Source organism: Hippocampus guttulatus, chromosome 4 (assembly GCF_054856545.1).
Source record: "Hippocampus guttulatus isolate MCC_2025c chromosome 4, RoL_Hgut_1.0, whole genome shotgun sequence".
NCBI lineage: Eukaryota > Metazoa > Chordata > Actinopteri > Syngnathiformes > Syngnathidae > Hippocampus > Hippocampus guttulatus.
In genome coordinates this window covers 5,167,271-5,192,781 of record NC_141264.1, presented here as the reverse complement: position 1 = coordinate 5,192,781, position 25,511 = coordinate 5,167,271, and the positions used below count along the sequence as shown (strand labels likewise).

The 25,511-nt window shown below is 41.4% G+C and overlaps 2 protein-coding genes across 3 annotated transcripts in view; one reads left to right on the top strand and one right to left on the bottom strand.

Annotated features, from left to right (window-relative positions):
• zfpm1 (zinc finger protein, FOG family member 1) overlaps positions 1-5,967 on the bottom strand; it is a 100,603-nt gene extending 94,636 nt beyond the window's left edge. For both annotated transcript variants that reach the window (XM_086109680.1, XM_086109681.1), the window contains exon 1: positions 5,488-5,967. In XM_086109680.1, coding sequence (XP_085965806.1) covers positions 5,488-5,527 — 40 coding nt within the window. In that variant the 5' untranslated portion in view covers positions 5,528-5,967. The remainder of the gene's footprint in view (positions 1-5,487) is intronic.
• Positions 5,968-8,432: 2,465 nt separating this feature from the next.
• ces3 (carboxylesterase 3) lies at positions 8,433-25,234 on the top strand. Its single transcript, XM_086109485.1, has 13 exons — positions 8,433-8,686; positions 9,674-9,875; positions 9,971-10,109; positions 11,408-11,541; positions 11,723-11,876; positions 14,052-14,156; positions 17,506-17,607; positions 17,691-17,831; positions 17,947-18,027; positions 20,764-20,905; positions 22,797-22,946; positions 23,576-23,648; positions 24,811-25,234. The coding sequence occupies exons 1-13, from the start codon at positions 8,620-8,622 to the stop codon at positions 24,992-24,994; spliced, it is 1,674 nt and encodes a 557-aa protein (XP_085965611.1). The 5' UTR covers positions 8,433-8,619; the 3' UTR covers positions 24,995-25,234.
• The last annotated feature ends 277 nt before the right edge of the window (positions 25,235-25,511 follow it).

Sequence of the window (25,511 nt, the reverse complement as noted above, 5' to 3'; positions counted from 1 at the left end):
ACGTGACAAGCTGTTTCCATCATAAAAACTACCCATAGAGGCAGGTAAGTTATTTTTTTTAATTCTTAACAACGATAGCAGTGTACAAATAGGTAAAATGACCACTGTTAAGACAGAGAAATGTTAACTTTAATGATGACATCTCATTTTTAGCATGTACTTCATATTCACACGAGTATATAAAACAGTTAGCACTCTTGCATGCAGATAGCATATAAACAGCTGGCCAGTCCACAGCTAGGTGGAGGCTATCTGTGGCAGCTAATGTTAGCAGTCAATCTTTTGAGGCTTAAAATCTTCACTTTCTGCTCCTTTTGTGTGGGGGAGGGTGAAAGTTGCATCCTCTCCAATTTGAACATCATGTGACCAAACCCAGAAAACATGTCCGATGCATGCTACGAAAACTCGCTTAACTATGGGTTGATGACATGGTGATTCCAACCAAACTTGCTAAAATGTGTTTTCCTGTTTTCCTACTGGCTGGTGTCTTTGAACAAAAGTTAAATACAGCGGTATCTCTACTTACAAACGTCTCTTCAAACGAAATTTTCAAGTTACGAATGCCTGAACAAGAAAATATTGCCTCTAGTTACGAAAGAAATTTCAAGTTACGAAAGGTAAAAATACAGTATGGGCTGCAATCACAGCTCCGAGTATCCTGAATGCAACATATAGCTGCTCTGCTATTGGCTTGCACCGAGCATCATCCGGGCATCCCATTGGCTAAGAGGAACCTCTACCGAATGTGTCTCTGTGTGTAGATAGATAAATAGATAGATATGTCGATGCAGCGTCCGCGTCATTTGCCTCTCGGGCCATGAGGTGTTCCGATAGTTTTACGTAAATGTGAATCACCCTCAAAAAGTTTTCACCAGTCGGGCGACGCTCACGATGCATTTTCGAAGGATTGTTAAAAGCCTACAAAAGCAAACGTCCTTGGATTGGTTTGTAACAAAATACCAAGCAAAAACCACTTCTGAAAGAACATGAACTAAAGAAGGCAAAAAAACGGTGAAAATTGTCTGTTGAAAGCCCGGGAGCCGCATTGAACCAGCCAAAGAGCCGAATGCGGCTCGCGAGCCACGGGTTGGCCACCGATGTCCTAATGGGTAAGACAGACACCAATTCTCAGCCACCATTGGGACCGAACTCGCAGAATAAAAGAGTTGGGCGCATCAAGAAGGCCAACCAGTGCAAAAACATACAGCATAATCACTGTGGCAACACCTAACGAGACGTGTCCCTAACATGGTACTGTAACTGAGTGCAGTGACAACTATACACAAAAAGTTTTTTACAATGAATTTATGTGTCCTGGAAATTCCTGTGAATGGTGCACAATGCTGTCGGCAATGCATCGGGGCAAAGAATTTTGCATTGACCATTCTTTGTGATCGACTTGGGTCACTTTTTTTTTCTCCATTCCAATTATAATTTTTGAGTTCCCCCGCCACCCCACCTTTTTTTTTGGTTGTTTTTTTTACAGTTGCTCAGGGCTTGGTTAATTAACACCCAGTCAGTCATAGCTCAGCTTCAAGCAACAGGTGAGCCAAGATTGGTTGTAACCTGAGCCCTCAGCAACAGTGATCTCGTTTTCAATTGACAGCAAGTGGCAAAATGGCTGCCCCCCAAGATGGCTAAAAATGGGTAGATTTTGCTGCTTTTACTCATATTCTCCGAACAAAATATGAACCAGAATGTCGTGTTTCGACGAGTTGGGGTGCAGGGAATATATTATTGTCAAGACAATTTTTGGGTTGACTTCCCCTTTAAGAATGTGTAATACCTACAGCATTGGGTTGCAATGTTTGCCAGTTTCACAATTTAAGTGGAAAACTGGGAAGCATGCATCCCATAACCCATTATTTTTTCCCTGATATGAGAGGTAACACAACATTTTGTGCTCCCATGAAGCCTTTCCTATTAAAAACCTGTCGTGTGTTTTGAAGCCTTTAAGCAATGCGCCTTAATTTCAAATTGCATTGTTGAACTGACATTATGAAAATTCCTGATCCACCTCTTACCAAGACAAATCAAGGCAAATATATTTAACATACAAAAACACTGCTTTCCAAATGTTTTGCATGAAAGAATTGCCTCCAACTGCAGCATGTTGATGACAACAGAAAAGAACAGACCAATCATCATTATCTTTAAGCATTATCCCTGCAGTGTAAATAACACTGCAGAAACGCTGCATTGTTCTGAAGAAGGACAGGAAGACAGAGGCATGTTTAGTGTTATGCTACCTTGTAGAACTATACCTTACGTGGCCAATACCTCACATCAGTGACTAAGTATTAGACTCAAAATAACATGGTGGACCCACTGCTTTAATGGTGGTTATGTAGTTGTAAGAGCACAGGCCCACACCTCTGCTGGACCCCCTCATAACCTAGATTAACAAAGTCCTTATCACTCCTCACTCTTTCCTATCAAAATGTCTGCCAAATCACAAGAGAGTCACGGGGCTGAGAGCCGGCTGGCCTCGACTACAGCCGGGTCTGCTGCACTGGGAAGCATGAGGGACCAAAAGCACTGATAAAGACGGCCATGACATCCCTGAGATGCACACATACAGTACAGTATGCTCTCTGTGTCTCCTGTTGTCACTCATACGCAGCCCAGATTAGACACTCCAGCATTGCATTTGACATTCTCAAAAGCATTTTTTGATTATTTTCTAACCCCCCCCCCCAATGTATCCATCAAGGCTGCCCTCAGCCCCTGGAGAGGAAATTTCTGGCACCGTGTCAGGATCCATCCATCCATTTTCAACACCATTTATCCTGAACAGGGTCATGGGAGGGTGCTGCAGGAGTCTATACCAGCTGAGTTCAGGCAGAAGGTGGACTATACCCTGAACTACTCGCCAGTCAGTTACAGGAGATGTTTCGAGAGACCAACAACCATTCACACCGTCACTAAGTGGGAACCGATCCCATGCTGCCCACACATAAGATGGCAAGTGTACCACTACACCATCAGCGGCTGTCGTGACTGGATGTGGGGCAAAAATGAGATGCACTGCTTACTAAAATTTCTGAAATAATGTACCAGTTAAAACCTCAATAAGGTGATTTGTCACACATTTTGGCCTTCTGGTGACCAAATATTCTCTTTTTTTCCTGGTGACATCCACTTCTTCGGGTGTGGGAAACGCATCCTGCTGGGACTTTACAATCATTTGTGATTCCATTAACTTCGTCGGGACGTATGACGCAACTTGCTGTCACTTGCGTTTAAGTCACAAACTGCCTACCACAATTAACTGCAACTATTGTTTGGTTGTTTTTTCTACATTTGGAGCCGGCAATTGAATATAAGTAAGCTAAGGGTGTGTGTTTGTATGTGTGAGATGGTGTGTGTGTGTGTGTGTGTGTGTATATATATATATATATATATATATATATATATATATATATATATATATATATATATATATATATATATATATATATATACCAGTAATAATAATGTCAAAAATTTAATACCAATAATATCATATTTTAATACCAAATAAGTCTTGAGTAGCCCCTAAAATGCCTTTTTCTCTTGTCCCCCCATGACCAAATTGAATCTCAAATAAAGCACTTTAAATGACATCTAAATTTCTTTTATTTTAACATTATTTAATTCATTGCTGTCTCTCATAACTGTGGAAACATTTTATTTAATAAACATAATATTTTAAATAATAACTATTATTCATGGAACGTGTGCCCCACAAGATGCAACTTTGTTATTCATTTGTTCAGAATAAGACAATTCTTAAAAAGAAAAAGCTTTACTTATTTACATACGGAAGGTAAATTTGTCCTCTTGGTCATCAGCAGGAGCAGCTAGCTAAAAAGCTAGCTTCTACTCCTGAGACAAAGCTAACATTTATCTGTTTTGCAACCCTGTTACCTGAAACCTTGGTCCTGTGATTAGATTACAGTAACGATAGATAGATAGATAGATAGATAGATAGATAGATAGATAGATAGATAGATAGATAGATAGATAGATAGAAAATTGTATTTTGTTTTAGGTCTTAATAATAATAATAATAATTAATAATAATAATATTATTATTATTGGTGACTCAACAACCCCAATACTTGTTTGATTTTGCTAGGTTAAGTTAGAATGCTACAGCACAAATTCCCAGTTTTAAGATCAGATATCTAATGCTCATACTGTACATAATCACATCATGACATGGGCAACATCCCATGAATTTAAAGTTGAACAAATATAATTTTCTGATGGCTTCTTGAACAGCAACAAAATTGCAGCCCTTGTTGTGCAATCTCTTTTCAACTTACAAGAAACAATTTGTTGATCAGTGATGGTGTTCATAGAAACTAATAGCAACTGATTTTCTTTCAATTCACAGTCCGGTTGTTCAATATTGTCCAGTCGTATGTTAATCAGCTATTTATAGTTGCAATTACAACACACAGGACTCCTATACATAAATAAAGATGATTCAAGTTGAGTTGGTCCACAACTGCATACTGTACAGTACGTTGACAACACGGCACTGAGTAGTTAAAATGGCTCCTGAAACTCATGGGGGGTTTTTTTTCAGTGATGCCATGCAGTTCTAAGTTTCCAAATTGTGTTTTAATGAAAAGTGGAGGTTTACATTACTGGTTGAGTTCTCCTTTTTTTTACATACTGAAGGACTGCCAAATGCTGCACTCAAGGTACAAATTTACTTCTTAGAAAAATGCAAAGTTCCATTTTCAATGAACTAAGAATGATTCGAACCGCATAGCACCAAAAGCAAGTAACCAAATAACCAGCAAAGAACCAGAATAATTAGTACTGACATAAAAGGACACGTGAACAAATGTCTAATTGTGAGCAGCGATGGGGAGGAAAGATCAGCCGATCTGACGCCCCATCTTTGGGAAAAAAGAAAAAGAAAAGTGAAAAGCCGAGCGGGAAATGCACCGGCGGCCTTGGCGCTGCTTGAGACGGAAAAAAAGATCCATTTTAATCTTTATCAGGGCTCACATCGCAACGCTGTTTTATCTCAGTTCACATCGGCTTTCTCAAGCAACACTGACGTTTTCACAACAAAATTAAACAGGAAGTCTCGGCTACAGTTTAGGCTAACAATGCAAACAACTATTTTGTGGAGAACATTGGACTGTATTTTATTTTCTGCGTTGGGTGAAGAAATAGCGTAGTGTGACACTCAAAAAAAAACTTTTTCAGGTGGGGGTATGTCATCTGCGCTGCATGAGAAATTCAGTGAGATTTCAAATCTAAAAGAAGCAAGAGATTGTCTCCCATAAAATGGTACAATAAAACTCTGCTACTGTACGAAAAGTCAGGCATTATAGTTGGACCTTGTCCTTCACTTACTAACTTTTAGGATGGAGCGGCCCCTCTGGTACGTCACTAGCGAGGTTCTTCTGTTTGGCCGACAAGTTTGACTCCCAGCGAAGACTGTCAATACCAAAACAAGTGCTTTCGTTTCAAGTTACTTACGCTTTATCTGCCGGGGTTTGCTCTGCTTTCTCCTGGACATTGTGGCTCTTCCTGGGACCAGGAGCCCAGTCGGACGGACGCGGAGTCGGAGCGGCGTGTTCAAGTCTTCTCGGTTCTGCTTGTGTTCGACCTCCGCCGTTCCACAGCCGCGACTCGTCGCTCGGGTCAGAGACTAAAATCTACATGACCCACTTGCACTTTGAGATCTTCTGCCACGACAGCTTCCTACCTGTGGCTCCGTCCGTTTACTGTCCTCCCTCCAAACGTGTCCAACAACACCTCGCCTTCTCAGGGCTTTGCCACTGACGTTAGTCCGCGTTGTTCTTCAGCGCCTCGCGAGGCAAAAATGCCAGATCTTGTTCGGATTCAGATACGAACACTTGTTTGGAAGCTCGTTGTCTTCTGTTGGAGTGTCGGCTCATCGGTCCGCCCGCCCCCTTGTCGGTCTGCAGCGTATCTCTCAAGCGAGGTCCTGGACCACGATCCAACAACCACAGTCAAGTCGGCGTACTACTGACTGCCCCTTATTTGTGACGTAAGAGATCGCACTCTTCTCCTATTGGGTCAAACTTGATGCACATTTCATGAAGGAACTCAAACACGCAAATTGTTGATGTCGAGTGACGCGTCTTTCATTTCATTAAAACTCAAAACGATTCTTGCTTCATCTGTTATGTCTGCATGTGTTTAAACCAGACACATTATATTATTTCAGTACCTTTAACAATATTAGTGGGTGGACCATGGGCCTCCCTTTAAGCTTCGACTATATTTTATGATATTATATATCACTTGTTTCGATTCACAAACACAAAATGTTCTTCAAAAAATACAAACACAGCCTAATGGGGTAAGATCCGTGTAATAACGTCAATATACAGTATATGTAACCCAAATTAAGGTGTGACCAGTTCCCTCTCATTACAGTAAATTGTCTTTTCCAAACTAATGGGCTCGCCACCATTTATTTTCGATTAGAAGATCCAATGCTGTCATCTAGTGGTTAATCTTTGTACTACGTGAAAATCAAGTGAATATTTGTTTCTGCTCGTGGACTCAACCTATAGGCGTCCAGTGGAATAGCCTTTCAAGCAACTTATAAATACGAATGAATATACAGTATCACCGACATTAATCATCCCTTCCCCCCTGCGATCGATTGATTTCATTTAAGCCTCTTCCAACCCAATTACTATCACCTCTATACTGTTTTATCCGCTTGCTGTGACGAATGCTGTAACTGGAGGCCTGAGTGCTTGGAGGAAGAAAAAAGACATTCTTTCACACATTGCATGCACATTCATCTATGTCTGCAGTGTTGATACGCATTTAGGTCGCAGGTGAGCTGCAGACCATCTCATCTGAATTTTGGGCAAGAGGCACGGTACACTCTGGTCTGCTGGACTGGTTTCCATTCTGTCACAAGGCACATAAACAAACGTTCACACACACTTTCACACTTCATGGAATATTTACAGTCTTGAGTAAAACTAACATGCATGTGTTTTGGGACATAGAACCTCAGAACGGTAAGGCAGAGGTGCTTTTTTTTCAATCTATTTTTAGGAAAAGTCGACACTATTTCTTTATAATTGTTGATCTTCTGCAAAACAAAATGTCATGGTTCTGTTTGTTTTGTTTCAGAGTAGGCGAGATCGGAGGACATTCCATCTAGGGCCGTACCTGTTCAGCATCTTCATCATCTGCCTTTAAAAGATGCAAACGGTCAGCTCGATGTCAGATTATTCAGCCTTGCTCACAACTCTCGTACAAGTGGTTGTATTTTCTAGACATTCATCATCTTGCTTTGTAGTTCTCTTGTCACGTTTTGTATTTTGCAACTCATAAGTGCTATTTTTGTGATTGTGTGTATTTTGGCGTTTTCTCGTTTCACGTAGTTGGATTTTCCTTGTCCTTTTGTGACAAATGATTTTGCGTTGTTATTTCCCCTTGCATGTTGCAAACACTTTTTGTTTTGTTCCATCCTGGTTCTTTGTTACAGTACCAGCGTTTTACGTTGCACTTTGTCGGGCTTGCATTTTTCCTCAATAAACATTTGTTATTAAATAATATGAATCCGTCTATGTTTGTGGGATCCGAGACTGGTCTGGGTAGTTTTGGAACTCTAGTCTGACACAATATCTCCTTTTTCCAAATTCATTGTTGACAAAAGTAGCTACTTACACTCATGGTACTTATCATAACACCTTAGTATAACACTTAAACACTTATCAATGTGTGTACTTAAGTAAAGGTACAAAAAAATGTAAAGACTCTGAAAATGAAAATTTAATTCTAAATTAACATTTTGCCATCACGTATATAGAATTCCTATTTGTATACTTGGGGTACACCAGGAGGAGGCCTCAACATGTAGAAGAGACTCTGTCTGCTGGCTGGCCGGAAAGTGCCTCAGGATCTCAAGGAGGAGCTGGATGAAATGTCTGGGGTGGAGTGAAGCGGCTTATAGTATTTCTCCAGAAAATTATGGTGTCACCATTCATATTAACAATAAAGTTTGCGTGCAAACAGTGGCGGATGCTGGTCTAGCAAGAAGCTCAATTTCGGCCTATATCATAAAATGTTGATTAATACGTGGATTCTACTCTCCGTTCCTTTACAAGAAACCGTTCCTTTACTTTGCACTGCAAAGCAACAAGATAGTTTCGCCCCTGCATCTGTCGTTAAGCAACAAGTGCATCAGATAGCATAAAAACAAACAAAAAAAGATGCACCCATAGTCGTGGGAGTATTGAATTTCTCTTGTCTAGTCATCATAAAAGATTCTAATGACAGTTTTCAGACTTGAAGTGGTTAAAAAAGAGGTTTTGTCTTTCATGACTGTGGTCAGAGTACTGTTTGTTCATTGGAGGTCAAATCAATGGAGAAGTGGCTGTGACGCGAAAGGTTGACAACTGCTTGTGTGTGCAAGGGTATGTTTGTTTTGTGTGTGTGTGTGTGTGTGTGTGTGTGTGTGTGTGTGTGTGTGTGTGTGTGTGTGTGTGTGTGTGTGTGTGTGTGTGTGTGTGTGTGTGTGTGTGTGTGTATGTGAATGTAAGGGGGTCGACAAGAGGACTAGGAGAAAAACAAGGCAATCATTCTCAAAGTGGCTGGTTTAGGTTACATTCGGGGATGAAAATAATACTGATCATTTCTTATCTGCTTTGTCCTGTTGCTTTGAAAGCACAGGAAACACAAGGTAAGGTAATTATTATATTTTATTTCAACACGTGGTCAAGGGTAAATTTCATGAAACTGTAAATGTAAAACATCGGCTTTATCATAAGAAACACATAAGCCCGTGGTGTGATTTGTTTTCTATTGAGCGTAAGCACAATAGCAAAACCTTGTACATTGTATGTGATAGGGGGCTACAAATTGTTGTGCTTGTAAAGACAAATGTGTGAATCCTGCTGTGCTTTTGAGGCAAAAATAAAATATACTACTTAAACAAGATACACATTACCATATTGCAAAGAACAGCCCTGTGAATACTTTTGCCTCAATGAAGTCGGTGGCTGTCGATAGCGTGGTTAGATTATTGTATAGACGAGGATCAATCAATGAAAGTTGAGTGGAGACTCAGTTAAATAGTTGGCTTGGCTCGAGTGAGTCATGGTCTAAATCTGCGTGGAGGCGGGCTAGAATGGATTTTAATATTTTTGCTGTGACAGGCAACTAAAAACAAACGTTTAACGCCATTGTGGGAATCAACAGAGGCTATCTTTAATATCTGGACTGCAAGTCAAAGATTTTCATTGTTGTACAAGTGCCACTGGTAAGGCATGCAGGCTCCCTCTAGTGGTACGTGAGATAATCAATTACAATTTTATGCTCTGCATGTTACAGGACCATAAACGGTTTAAAATCCAGAACACTTAGTTCCAGTTCCGTTGTATTTAACTTTAAAACACAATGCATTTCAATTTAATATTTAGAACTGTTTGGACTGAAACATTTAGGTACAATTTTTATTTCTCTCCCCATGATGTCCCTGGAGTTGCATTACAAAGTAAAGGCAGACATGATCATGTGGGACAGAAGGGGAACAAAGAAGGAGGGCTGAACTATCAAAGTACTGCATGATGGATGGATGGAAGGATGGATGGATGCATGAGCAGAGAGACAGAAAGGACTTTTTAATATATGCATTTAAAACTAGATTAAGTGTCTTTTACTTCTTTAGGGAGGAGCATTGGCCCTGTGGTCTCACTGACAAATGGCCAAATCAGAGGAGAAATTGTTTCTGTGAAAGGGACAGAAGTCAAAGTGAGGCAGTTCCTGGGAATACCTTTTGCCCAACCGCCAGTGGGGCAGCTCCGACTAGCTGCTCCCAAAGAGGCAGAGCAATGGGAGGGGGTCAGAGATGGCACACGCCAGCCTCCTATGTAAGACCACTCAATCACGAAGGACAAAGAACATGAAAAAATGATCATATTACAGCTTCCATCTGATTCTCCCTTCTTCTTTTTTTTAATCTCAGGTGTATTCAGGACTCCGATATAATTGTGAATGTTTCCAGAATGATGTCAGTAGAATACACTCCTCCAGAACTTTCAGAGGACTGTCTTTATCTGAATGTATACACTCAAGCTGAGGCGAAAAGAGGTGAAAAACTGCCGGTAGGTTGAAGAGACTGCACATGTGGTACATTGAGCACATTCCCCTTCATTGGTATCGAAAAAGAGAGGCCAATTCCAATTTTCATCTAATGAGCTGCGAGAAAACAGATCGACATTTTGTTTTTGTTTTCAGGAATTTTCTCTTGTCTGATACACAATTTGAAATAGTAGCCTACAGCTGTTGTTAGAAGCCACTCATTTTTCATGTGAGCAAAATTATTATAAGGACATGTGCCCCAAATCTTTTTGCCCGGGTAAGTCCTAGTACACGGATGTCAAACTCATTTTTTGTCACGGGCCACATTATAGTTCCCGGTTCGCTTGGAGGGCCGTTATGACTGTGAAACCATATCAGGAAGTCAAGAATAATGGTTTATTCAACTCTAGTTTAAGTTACTGTCATGAGGGTTTTGGTTACAAGAAAACTTACAAGAGCTCTCTTGCATATTATATATGAGAATTTGAAATGTTGGTTCAAATTTTAGCAACCATCATAGAAGTTAACATGTTAGATTTGCTTTCGCGGGCCACATCAAATGAAGTGGCGGGGCAGATCTGGCCCCCGGGCCTTCAGTTTGATACCTGTGTCCTAGTACATTGATTAATGCAGCGCTAAATTTCCAAGTTCAGTTTCAGATCCGAGGTATTCGTGCTGAGACTGCATTTATATACCAATTACAGGTGTAACCAATGTAAAAACCAGAGATAGATGTCGAAAAACAGTCAGAGCCATTGCACATACATTAACCCTTTCAGGGACAGCGGTCACTACAGTGGACAGCCTATCATGTTATCGGGTTATAGGTTATCATTAATGGTGCATGAAAGGGTGAATATAGAACCAATAACTATTTGGGACATCAGCAACAACATCCGGAAGGCAAGAGTGAAGGCATCGCAATTTACTGTTTCTAGAACAGAAAATGCAAAGTACACATTTTCAAGATCAATAGGAAGCTCAAGCTCAAGTTTTCCCAGCAGTACAATGATAATCATCACAAATTCAACTTTAAAAGTGATGTGGACAGATAAAACAAATATGAGCCTTTATCAAAGGGAGGGGAACACTAAATCAACGATCCACATGAGCGCAACATGATGATTGCAGTTAAGGTGAAGCTATGCTGGCATGACACATAAAACGGATTACATTTTTTGTTCAACTTTCGAAGTAAACTGTTACTGGATTACATTTTCGTATGCCCAAGGGACATTCATCTTCCGATCATCCATCGTATTTATATTTGCCAAATGTAAATAAATAAATAAATAAACAAATTATTTTCTGGGATTGTCAGGTTATGGTGTGGATCCATGGAGGAGGTCTGGTAATGGGCGCCATCTCTCAGTATGATGGCGCGCCATTGGCTGCATATGAAAATATTGTAGTGGTTATCATTCAGTATCGCCTTGGCATTCTGGGATTCCTGGGGTAAGACACTATTGTTCACCAACTTCAAAGACACTTACTTAAACATAACCATAACATCACTGAAATGTTGTCTCGTACATTCGTACACATTACACATGGACTGTATTTTTCGGAGGTTAATGTGGGCAAGATTTTTTTGTGGTGAAATAAGCTGAATAAAGGCAACACTGCCATCCAACAGCACTGGCGATGAACATCTTCGGGGAAACTGGGGTTTCTTGGATCAGCTGGCTGCTCTGAGATGGGTGCAAGAAAATATTGAGGCCTTTGGTGGTGATCCTCTAGCTGTTACCATCGCTGGCGAATCTGCAGGTGGCATCAGTGCATCTATACTGGTAAAAAAAAAAAAATGCAAATCACATATATCTCATTTCATATATGTGTGTGTGTGTGCGTGTATACGCACACACACACATTATATATATATTAGAGCTGTCCGTTTAGCGCGTTTTTATTGGCATTAATTTAAATGAATTTTAACGGGATTAAATTTTTTCTCGCGAGATTAACGCGGAGCACGTCACAGCGGATGTTACGTTGCTCTATAAATACACCAGAAAGTTTCTGGTTTATGTTTTGTTTCTGGCAGAAACAAAACAACAAGCCCGCTTCATAGGTCCACGCACTTTGTTTTGCCAGCCACGGCAGCGAGAGACTTTTAAAAAGTTGCTAGATTGCTCCACTGACAAGACCAAAGTTACCTGTATCATACAGGTATACGATGTATACCACTGACGCGATTGTTACTTGTTTGGAACTATTTTTGTGTGGAAGGTTACAGTGTTGGGCGGCCCGGTAGTCCAGTGGTTAGCACGTCGGCTTCACAGTGCAGAGGTGCCGGGTTCAATTCCAGCTCCGGCCTCCCTGTGTGGAGTTTGCATGTTCTCCCCGGGCCTGCGTGGGTTTTCTCCGGGTGCTCCGGTTTCCTCCCACGTTCCAAAAACATGCAGGCTGATTGAACACGCTAAATTGTCCCTAGGTGTGAGTGTGAGTGCGCATGGTTGTTCGTCTCTGTGTGCCCTGCGATTGGCTGGCAACCGGTTCAGGGTGTCCCCCGCCTACTGCCCGAAGACGGCTGGGATAGGCTCCAGCACCCCCCGCGACCCTTGTGAGGATCAAGCGGTTCTGGAATGCCCTGCGATTGGCTGGCAACTGATTCAGGGTGTCCCCCGCCTACTGCCCGAAGACGGCTGGGATAGGCTCCAGCACCCCCCGCGACCCTTGTGAGGATCAAGCGGTTCTGGAATGCCCTGCGATTGGCTGGCAACCGGTTCAGGGTGTCCCCCGCCTACTGCCCGAAGACGGCTGGGATAGGCTCCAGCACCCCCCGCGACCCTTGTGAGGATCAAGCGGTTCTGGAATGCCCTGCGATTGGCTGGCAACTGATTCAGGGTGTCCCCCGCCTACTGCCCGGAGACGGCTGGGATAGGCTCCAGCACCCCCAGCGACCCTAGTGAGGATCAAGCGGTTCGGAAAATGGATGGATGGTTACAGTGTTCCGTGTCCATATAAATAGAGCGGGTGGAGCTTCTTTGTGTTCGTCTGACAGTGACGGTGCGCTGCAGTGGTAGCGACCTAGTGAAAATATAACGTCACCAGTGTTGTCATCGAACCAAGTGTAGTCATCCGAAATGATGTCTACACAAAACCGTAGAGAGACTTCCGCGCAAGAAGGACCAACAGAATCAACATAGCCTGACTGCTGTGTTCAAAGCAAACTTGAGAAAAACGAAGTATGCAACCATGGTTTAAATCCACTATAGGCGGAGTTATAGTTTACCTTAGATGTGCACTTTATAATGTTATATTGCTCTGTTTTGATTCCATAAAAAGACCTGTTGAAGCAGGCTGTTGCGTGACAAAATATTTTTTTCACTGTTGTTGATGGACAGTAATATTGTGTGAGAGATTATGTGTGAATAACTGCTCCAAGTGAAAAATGTTCATGTAAAATTGAAAATCGAAATTGTTATTTCAGTAAATATTTGCATTTTGCACATAGAAAACTGATTCATGATTCCATGTTGATGAGAGCATTAAAATGGGGAAAAACTGACAAAAAAATATCAAAGGAAATTCAGAAATGATCAAAAATGCGTGAGTAATCACAATTAATTTTTAGTGAATTTGAGTTAATTATGAAAGTTGCATTTTTCATTAGATTAAATATTTTAATCGTTTGACAGTTCTAATATATATATATATGTGTGTGTATATACAGTGTATATATATATAGTATATACATACACACACAAACAATTGATTGTTTATTAACATATAGTATGCCTAAAATATCAACCAATTACTATTTTAGAGCTATTATTATGGTGGCACGGTGGGCGACTGGTTAGCAGATTAGAAAATGGAAAAATGGATGGAAGATGGAGCTATTATTATTTCTTTGTATGTATGTTGTGTACAAGAAGCATATTGTATGTATGTCCAAATATTTTTATGTACTGTACTATTTATGTTCATTGATTTGTATCCAATATGTTGTATTTCCTCAGACATTGTCTCCGCAAGCTAAAGGATTGTTCCAAAAGGCAATTTTTCAAAGTGGAGTCGCAACAGTTGGAAACTACATAAGCATCCATTCATTGGGTCTTGTCAAGGTATAGGCCCTAAATCAGTTAAGATTAACTTTTGAATGGGGCGTCAGTGACTCAATATGTAAGATCTTGGTTTGATAAGCATTGGATTGAGCGTTTTAATCATGCTGCAGACCAAAAGTATGAACATTTGTATGGCCTGCTTCAATCATAATCATGTTCAGGATGACACTGTTGGCATGTTTGATCACGCAGCCATCTTTTGCTTGCATGCCCACTGAAGCCATTTATGTATTGGGTCACTTTCACCTGATTCAGTTTATTTTGTTTATTGACACGTACGTATACATTTGAATGCAGGCCTACGGGGTACGCAAACCAGCGTAAACTGTTAGCTGGTCTCAAGCCTGGGTAAATGCATCCGGCTTAAAACTTTGTCAAAAAAAATATGAGAGTTCATCCTAAGAAATGCATCCCAGATCAGTCGTCGCCTAAGTTAAGAACAACGGCATCAGCAAGGTTAACCCTCGAGGACGGCAGTGGAAATTCAGCTGCTGTGGATCGAAGACCAAGGAGAGGTGGATAGCGAGTTCAAAGGCAGAAAAAGACGAAGAAAATACAGACCACAGATCTGAAAGTGGTGTCTTTGGTTGATGGGACTATGACGGGACAAGCTCGGGATTTGGTTGACAGACGATGATTATGAGAAAGGTAGCTTGTGTGTCCAGAGACCAGGTGGACAGGCAGCAAATGTAGAAGCTAAGCGGCAGGGTTCCAATTATTTTACCATGGTGTGGATGGGAAGAGAAATGGAGTAGAGGTTCTTTTCAAGCAAGAGTTAGTAAAGAATGTGATCGAGTAATGAGGCGGAACCTTGAACTCGAGGGTGTTACGTTTAATGTAATTAGTGGTTATGCTCCACAGATATGGCGTGAACAAGAAGCGAAGGAAAGATTCCGGAAGAAACTAGATGAAGTAGTTCTGAGCATCCAAGCTGAACAGAGACTCTGGATTGGTGCAGATTTTGATGGACATGTTGGGAAAGGAAACAGGGGTGACGAAGAAGTCAATATGGTATCAAGGAGATTAACTTGGAGGCACAGATGGTGATAGACTGTGCTGAATGGATGGAAATAGCTGTGTCGAGCAGTTTCTTCCAGAAGAGGCCCGGAACATAGGGTGCCCTACAAAAGCGGAGGTAAAAGCACGCATCTTGTGCAGACAATGTCATCTGAAGGAGGTTAATAACTGTAAGGTGGTAGGGGATAGTGTGGTGTGAAAAACAACCATATTGAGGATGAGGAAGATTAGTTTTCGGAAAACCGGACTGCTACAGACAAATTGACCAGGGAGACAAGCAGGAGAGTGCTTGTAGTGTCTTCTGGAAGGAAAGGTTAGAAGGACACTTGGTGGTGGAACCAGAAAATGCAGGGAAGCAAACAAGGAAAGTTAGCTCATAAAAGTTGCACACAAAGAGGACTGAAGTAGAGGAGAGAAGAATCAAGGAGATGTGACTTAGGGCAAAGGTGGAGGTGGCAAAGGCCAAAAAAGATGCATATGATGACATGAATGGCACGTTGTACAGTCAAGAACGTGAGAAAGAGGTTGCCCAGACAGAGAAATAGAGATGGAAAAGACATGCAGCAGGTTAGCGTGATTATTTATAGAGAACGAAACACCAGCACAACTGGTGCCAGTTGTGCTGAATAGATGGAAGGAACACTTTGAAGAGTTGATGAATGAGGAAAATGAGAGAGAAGGAAGAGTAGAAGAGGTCATTGTGGTGGACCAGGAAGTCGCAATGATTGCTGAGGAAGAAAGTAGTAAGAAAGTTTTAAAGAAATGACTCGGCACACAGGGAAAATTGTCTTCATTATCGGCGGGAGGGATCTCTGAGGGCAATCGACGGTTGTTGCCCCGGTAATCACGCTCAGAGTTCCCTGTCCGCCAGTTTGAACTGTTATTGTTACTTATGCAAAATCTAAGAAAAACACTGCCCCCGATACAGTATTTGCATACCACGCCCCCGGTCCGACCCCTCAGTAGTGATTGGTTACCTTGGTTTAAGCTTTGAACCACGGGTACGTTGACGCTTTTCTGTCTGGTCTACAACGAATCAACAAGTTGTAGACTTCACAGATGACAAATGTCCGGCTGAGCGCGACAGCCGTTCCCAAACCGCCTTTTGATGTTCAACAACGCTTTGTTCCCGAATTGTTTATTCCCACAGAGTCTAGCCTTCTTCCCTCTATTTGCCCCCTTGGTTTGACTTGATAATTGTGGACTTCAAAAGCCCTCCGCCCAGACGGCCGACGCCTTTGCGCACAGGCATTTGGGGGCGCTGGATACGCACCCAAACGTCTGGACGTGCCCAAATTAAATGAAACTTTAAACATGATACAATTTTGCTCATAGATTTCTCTATCAGAAAGGCAGAAAGGTTTGAAAAATTCTCGAGGGTGAGAAGATGCCTTACGGGGGGGGGGGGGGGGGTGATTCATGGGGGAGACAGAGATTTATGACGCAGGTCAAAAACATGACCTGCGTCATGTTTCTACCAATGCAGGGGGGTGGGGGGGGGGGGGGGCGCGGTTGTGCCCATTTTTAGGGCGATATGCAGAGTTGTGGGATCTATAGAGCAAATAAGTTGATGAGCCAAACAAGGAAGTTATAGGAAAGAGTAGTGGAAGCTCAACTCGGGACAGAAGTAAGAATTTGTGAGCAACAGTATGGTTTCATGCCTAGGAAAATACATTATTGGCCTTGAGGGTGTTAATGAAGAAGTACAGAGTAGATCAGCTCTAAGCCCCTTTCTCTTTGCAATAGGGATGATAGGCTGGCATCCTCATGGAGGATGATGTTTGCAGGTGACATTGTCACCTGCAGTCTAAGGAGGGAGGAGGTTTAGGAAGGTAGACGCATGCACTGGAAACGAGAGGGATGAATATTAACCGAAGTAAGACTAATGCATGCAGAATGTACAGTATGTGAATGAGACGAGGGGAGGAGGAAAAGTTACGCTACAGGGAGAATAGCCAGCAAGTGGAGATGACTTTAAGTACTTCATGGTCAACAGTCCAAAGCAATGGTGACGGGGGCAAGGAGGTGAGAGGTGAAGGAATAGATGGATGAAACTGTCAGGTGTGTCATGTCATAGAAGAGTCTCTTGGATGAAGGGGAACATTTATAAAACAGTGGTGTGGCCAGCCATAATCAATCGATCAATCAATCAAACCTTTATTTATAGGGCACCTTTCACACTTAAAAAGCAAACAAAGTGCTTCACAAAACAAATGTTGCAACACAAACAAATTTCTTCCATCGCACCCGCGTTCTGTGGACTGCCAAGGCAAAGCTGAGCAAAGAGACTGGACTGGAGAAGAAGTTAAATTCACCGTTTCCTTTCAATCAGATTGTAGCCAACCTGACTGGGTGTGATGACAGTACATCGCAGCAACTGGTTCAGTGCTTGAGAAGAAAGAGCAAAGAAGATTTAGTTGCTGCAACTAAAAAGGTACATGGAATGCATTCAGTATGCAAAAGCAAAAGTTGAGTGGCCTGGATTTATTTTTTATTTTTTTTAAATGTTGTTTTTAGATGAAAATTTACCTGGGAGGCGTGGTAGATGGCGTCTTTCTGACTGATACCGCAGAGGAACTTCTAAAGAGAAAAGAAGTAATGGCTGTTCCGGTTTTGATGGGAATAACCAACCATGAGTTTGGGTGGATTCTGCCTCAGGTAATTTAATTCTAAACATCAGAATATAAGTGTCCTCGATATTAAGTGCATTTGTCTTAATACTGATGATAAACAAATCATTTCAATTTGTACACACTGTTAATATGGTTTGCAGAGTTTTGCTCCTCCTGGCTGGGAGAAAGGAATGACCAGAGGGTCTGTGCTGGCAATGCTGAACATGTTCAACCCTGGAGGGGTGAGCTTCATGAAATTTGTTATGAAAATTATGATGACAAAAAGGGACATTTTTCTGGGACTCATTCTTGAACAGTTCTTACAAAGCTTTTCTTCCTCAAAATGGTGTTTTAAATCCTTATGAAGAACACCCAAAGATTTATAGAGCAATTTTGAGCCCTGTATATTATGGTTGAGCAAATGATATTAGGAGACTTCACAGTGCAGAGGTGCAGGGTTCAATTCCAGCACCGACCAGAAAATGGATGGATGGATAAACACACACACGCTCCTTTAGATCTCATATTTACCCGTTGTTCTTTTTGTATTGTTCTAATGAAGCTAGAGTGGCTCGGTGGCCCAGTGATTAGCACGTCAACCTGCAGAGTTCGTGGGTTCGATCCTGTGTGGAGTTTGCATGTTCTCCCCGGGCCTGCCCTGGGTACTCCGGTTTCCTCCCACATTCCAAAACCATGCATGGCAGTCTGATTGAACACTCTAAATTGTCCCTAGATGTGAGTGTGAGTGCGGATGGTTGTTCGACTATGTGTGCCCTGCGATTGGCTGGCGACCGGTTCAGGGTGTCCCCTGCCTGCTGCCAGAGACAGTTGGGATAGGCTCCAGCAACCACCGCAACCCTTGTGAGGATAAAGCGGATCGGAATATGGATCCATGGATGGTTGGATGGATGGATATACACACACACTCACACACACACACAGTCACAGACACCCTCTCCTTTCGTTCTCATATTTACCTGTTCTGTTTGTGTAGTTATAATGAAGCTACAGCAGCCAAGGCAATCTGCTTCTTCCTTGACAATCACAGCATGTTGTTTATGATTCAATATAAAAAAAAAATAATAATAATCATAATGCAGTACAGTGTGTGCACAGCCTCAAAATATGGTTTCCTGACGAGAACATCAGGCAATAATTTGTTAGATGTGCGAGGGTTAATTGCCAGGTGCGCAGGTGTGAGTCATCGACTGTCATATGTTTGTCCACCTCAGTCGTGTTCGGATGCATCACTCAGTGAGTGGCGGGGCCTTGGTGGTGATGTTGAGATTACTGCTTGTTCCGACGGCTTTAACTTAATTCTGGGTCTTGATAAAACAGCCGTGGTTACCTCAATGAAAGGCTCGGTCAACCTTTTCTTCTGATTCGATCGGACGGAGGGATACCTGGAAAACAAATCTCCACACATAGCTCAATGAGTCAGGTTGAACAAGTTGAACATTACCTGAACACATTCTATTTGTTTTCCCGCAACCAGGGGAACAGTTCCCTGAAATGGTTTTGCCTTTGCTCAGGCGATAAAGTTGGTTAGTTCAGTGTTTAAAATGAGATAAGATCAGACAATCCTTTAATGAGCCCACAGAACCCCCACTTCGAAAAATAATGATTGGAGCCACATCTTTCAGCGATCACAGAGAGATGAAGGGTGCATATAAGGAACATCGATTGTGAAAAATGTCCATCAACACCCTCCTCCTAACTGGTCACGGGTCTCAATCTCAATTGCTGTAGATCGGGTCTGGGTGTGTCTGGGCAGCATCAAGTATTCTATGAAAAATGGGTTCAAATATTTAAAAGAAAAAGTCCAACGAATCCAATCTTCTCAATCTTTATTAATAACAGTTCAAAACTTTAATGATTCTTCAGAACTTGTACATGGTTGATTACCAAGTCCTTTGCCTCTTACTTTACATACTCCTCAACAAAAAAACATATTCTCCTATTTTCCTTAAAATTGGCTGTTCTCATCTCAACATTTCTCTTCATGGCAGGTTTTGAAAAATACATGACTTGGACTGGGTAACTGAGGATCTTTTTCTTCCACTCTGTGTCACTTCAGAATAACGTTTCGTCGAAAGCCGTCATGATCCTGAGCTACGGTAGCCCATAAGGGACTTACAAACACAGACAAACAAACACCATGGGCAACAACACCGCAAAAAATGTGGGGGCCGCACTAACATTAAACATTGATGTCAAGTAGGCGGCAGCAAAATACCATCCTATGGCCCACAATTGTCCCTTGGCTGTGAGTTTCAGACCCCTGGTTTAGGTTTATGTCTGCCATCGTCAACAGTGGCTCATAGCACTTGTAGAAGAGGCATATCAACTTCAGAACCCCCTTGAATACAGAATTGAAAATGAAAAATGAAAAAAGCCTTACTGTGCAACTAAAAGAGGATGTTTTTTTGTTGTTGTTGTGTTTTTGTTTTTGTTTTTGTGAGGGGGGGCATTGTTTTTGTTTTATTTGAATTGACTTTACTGTACATGAATATTAAGATACCACGATCTTCCTGTTCCATATTATAAATTCATTCATTCATTCATCTTCCGAACCGCTTTATCCTCACTAGGGTCGCGGGGGGTGCTGGAGCCTATCCCAGCTTTCTTCGGGCAGAAGGCGGGGGACACCCCGAATTGGTGGCCAGCCAATCGCAGGGCACACAGAAACAAACAACCATTCACACTCACACTCACACCTAGGGACAATTCGGAGAGTCCAATCAGCCTGCCACGCTTGTTTTTGGAATGTGGGAGGAAACCGGAGCACCCGGAGAAAACCCACGCAGGCCCGGGGAGAACATGCAAACTCCACACAGGGAGGCCGGAGCTGGAATCGAACCTCTGTACCTCTGCACTGTGAAGCCGACGTGCTAACCACTGGACTACCGGGCCGCCTATATTATAAATTGAAAACATCAATTTAAACTCTAATGGGCCGACCATTATTTTTGGTTTAGGCGTCTTTAGCCAATGATCTTATTGTGGATGAATACCTGAAAACTGCCCAAACTTCACATGCCATCAGAGACGGATTCACTGAACTCATGGGAGACCTCCTGATGACGCTACCTGTTGTCAAAGTGGCAGACTACCTCACAGGTCAGAAATGTATTTATTTATATGTATATATCACTTGCGGATCTCATCTGCACATGCGTGAAAATCAAGCTTTTCAAAAAATGGCTATCAAAACAACAAGTGGTCATTGAAATGTATTATGCCTGTGCTAAGTGTATACCTAACTACACGTTAAAGCTTGCAGGTGTGTAAGCCTTAAGTGAGAAAAGAGCAAATGCACTTTCTGCCCTGTTTAACTGCTCCAATGGAATTTACAGGCTTGAACCCTGGGGGACAAAAACACCACTGCAAACCTCTAATAAGTTCACCCAAAGACAGAAAGAAGAAATGCGGTTGCAACCTCTTTTCATTTTTCACAATTTCCCGACAGAAAAGAAAGATACAGACGGCTGTAAAAGATAGACTAAAGTTGTAAATTTCCTGAGCACATTTATTTTGTCAATATCTTGTGAATGAGGGAACAGACAGAGGCTAAGTATGGTAAGCAACGAGCGGACAGCAAGTCCAATGGAATTACAGAACGTGAAATTATTTCCAAGTCACTGTCACCTTTTAAATCCTGAAACATTTCCACATTGTGCGAATTGGCGATCGATTCCCTTAGTCACAGGTGTCAAACTCAAGGCTCGGGGACAGATGTGGCCCGGCACATCAATTTATGTGGCCCGCCAAAGCAAATGATGTGCATCCACTTCATATTTTTTGCTGAAATACCAAAATTGCAAACTTTCTTCACTTTTAAAAATGTTGAGATTATTGCAAGCATTTTTGTTCCCAATCCCACTTTTTAAAATAAATGTAATAATATTTGAAAAAAAAAGTTTTTATTGGCCTCTGATTTCAAAACTAGTTTTTCACCAATTTGTCATGTAGCCCACACGTAATTTGAGACGGTTCTACATCAATTTGGGTTCGTAGGAAATCATAGCTATGATGTGGCCCATGACAAAAATGAGTTTGACACCCCTGCTAAGTGTTTCACTGTCTTCAGATCAACTTCATTCACATTGGTTATGTGGTCAAAACAACACTTCCGTTCATGCTATTTGTGGTTTGCTAGCAGCGTTGGGAGCAATGCATTACAAAACTAGTGATTTACTGAGGCATTACATTTGTCAGCAAAGAAGCAATGCAACATAGAATACTATAGGAAACTAAAGTGTGCGACAAAGACATTGTGTTACGTTCTATTATCCCCATGCACTAGGGCCAAGCCCCGCAGCCATTGATTTAGAGCTTTCTTCCAGCCCTTGACCCATCACTAAGGAAAGGTCCTACCTGTCTCTTCCCCAGTGTAACTACTTGGTCCCGGTACAATACACATACTGAGCCAAATGTCATGAAACACTTGACTACCGGTAAGCTTCATAATAGTGTCCCAGCAGAGAGTGGCCATTGCACTGCATATGAAATGACACAGGCTGTGCATTTTCCAGTGGTTGAAATGGTCCAAGACACAGCTTTATTTGTTGTTTTCCACTATTTATGAATACTGTTTGGTAGTCAAAAAAAAAAAATCCCATTCCCCATAATGCGCCCGTGGCCCAAAACCTGCAAGTCATTTATAATTAATTTTCAGACACAGTGCTACTATAATTTGTTTTAAACCTCATCCAGTTTGATGAAAGGTAACCCCTTGAGGTGCCAAAGTAGCAAAATTGCACCAGGCAACATTTATAGTATGCCTTTATCTGTAACCATTTTCAAGCTACAACCTTTTGAAACAGTGATATCAAAACTGAATATTTTGTTGAAAAATAATTCTGGCGCCTAATGGGAAAGATATTTCAGGCCTGCCTCTTACGTACTGTAAACAAGTGATGACAAACACCAATGACAAATTTGTTAAGCTGCATCCTTTAATTAACCTTGTCCATCCATCAGCTGTATTGAAACTGTCTTTTATGTTTAGATGCGGGCAATCCAGTTTACATGTATGAATTTGGATATCGTGCTGCCATGCACAAAGGCTCCAGACCCACTTTCGTGAAGGCAGATCATGGTGACGATGTCGGCTTTGTGTTTGGTGGATGTTTCTGGAGTGGAATTGTAAAAATGATTGGTATGTTGCATATTATATACAACCTTGAATTCATATAATACTATAAAACAGGGGTGTCCAAGTCCGGTCCTTAAGATCCCCTATCCAGCCTCTTTTAGATGTCTCTCTTCTCCAAAACAGTTGGAGGAGAAACACATTTACACACCCGTATTGCTCAACCCGTATTGTTTTGTGTTTTTTGTTATTGTAAAGTGTCCTTGGGTGTCTTGAAAGGCGCTTATAAATAAAATGTATTATTATTATTACTATTATTATTTAAAACAGACTGAAGAGGGGCTCTGTATAGAACCACACTATCAATGAATGAAGTAATTGTTCGGAGGTGCTGTTGATGCCGAAAATAACATTTACTTCTCACATGCACCCACAAACCTCTCACAGTCTCTTACCTTTTTAGTATGCGGGTGGTGGGGGGTAGTTGCTGTGAGAAAGTTGTTGGGGTTTTTTTATTTTATTTTTTTTGTGAGTGATGGTTATTTCGGTGTATGTGACATGTTTTTGCATGTGAGAGGATTTTGTGATGAGTGTAATAATTTTTGGGGGTGGAGAATGTGAGAGGTAAATGTTATGTTTGGCTCATTGCATCGTTGTCCATATGACTTATCTGATTACCTTGGATGTATTTTCAGGAAATATGACCACAGAGGATGAACAACATTGTTTAACGATAATGAAATACTGGGCCAATTTTGTCCGTGCTGGGTAAGTAAGAATGACATAAAGCAAAATAGCTTTCCATCTATGTATTTATTTATAAAGCTTCCATTATCATCATGGTAACAATTTCTTGGGGGTGTGTATCTATGACCGCTTGAACAATCCAAACAGAGAAAAGAAACACCAGCAGTCTCAAGAGAAACATGAACACTAAAGTGATGGACAGGAGTACATGCCAGAAATTTTTCAATGGGGTGGAAGTGTGACGCAATTCACTGAGGACAGCACGTGTCTCATATCTCTCTGTAACTGAGTCATTGTTTATAATAACTTGTACAGTCGGGGTTTCATGAAATAAAATGTACAAATACACGTATACAGAACCTTGCCCAACACATTCATAACACAAGAAGGAAAAACGGTCATTTTAATTGTCTACATCATACCATTTTCTTTGCTGTTGCTTTGCTTTTGTGTACTATTTCATAGTTTACTTCTGGCTCATGCGTTCATTCATTAGCTATCAGTCAAATAGAGTCATCAATTGTCATCGACGGCCAATGACATTTGGCGTATTGCGATCGATGGTTTGTTCATTCAAATCATATCTGAAGAGAACAATGACACAAATATCTTGTAATTCTTCACAAGTCTAAATGTCGCTTTTTATATACCGGTACGTTTGTTCCCCCCTTGTATTATGAGTGTGCTGGGCAAGATTGGTATATGTGTGCATTTTATTTCATGAGAGCTGACTCTGGTCGGTGTGATAAACCCTGACTTTTCCGCCATGTTGGTTGTTGTGAATGTTGTGAAAGTAATGATTTTGAATGGCGTTGACTGTAACAATCAAATGTTCTTTAGTGAATACAGATTCAGTTACAGTTTGCAGAAAAATCCATTTTAAATATACAATTAATATAAATGTTTTGCGGCAGAGTAACAAGGGATCTAACAAACTGCGTTTGCGTGAAAATGGCAGGCCGCCCCTAGTGATGAACAAGATTTGTAATTTATAGGATCAAGACACTTGTTTTTTCATTAACCACTTAAGCATTGTATAACCCCCAACAGCAGAATCATTTATCATCAAACCTTGTGACATACATACAGACATATATACATACACACACACACACACACACACATACATACATACATAATACGTTGACTATTGCAATGATGGCCTTTTTATGTTTCTCCTTAGTTCACCCAATGGGCCAGGCCTGGTCGCTTGGCCTCAGTATGACAGGCAGAAGCAGGAGTACATGGAGCTTGATGTGAAACAAACTGTTAGAGAAAAACTGAAGAAGGATAGAGTCCATTTTGCAACGGTCCTTCTCCCTCAGAAAGTGGAAATGTTAGGTGCAACAACCATATCTGGAAACTGAAATCTAAAAATGGTTGCTTTGTGTCTATTGCTACTCCTTCAAGGATGGAGATTGTTTTATACCTCTGCTGCAAATGAGTGGCATGACCCCTTGTAACCTTTGAATAATGATTACCGGACTAGAGTATGTTCAAGTATGTACAAAAAAACATGGCCTGGTTATTCACCTGATGTATATTTCATAATAATTGATGTAATCAGTGGAAATCATTCTCTGCTAATAAATACAACTGCCATGACACATTTGAAGGCTTAAATGCCTTTGTGAACTATCTTTGGCGTTGTGTTAAAAGGCTTCTACAGGGCAAACACACATCTATTAAGTGGCTTTTCAGATTGTTTCATGAAATATAAATTATGGACGATGAAACAGAATTGCTGAAAACGTGAAAACGACTAAATGAGAACGACGTAGTATTGAATGTTGTAGCTGTAGTGTAAAATAGTTTTCTAAACTTTTTGGGCGTGGCCAAATCACGGCCCAGTGAGGCCAATGGGCAGCCATCATTTGTCGGCCC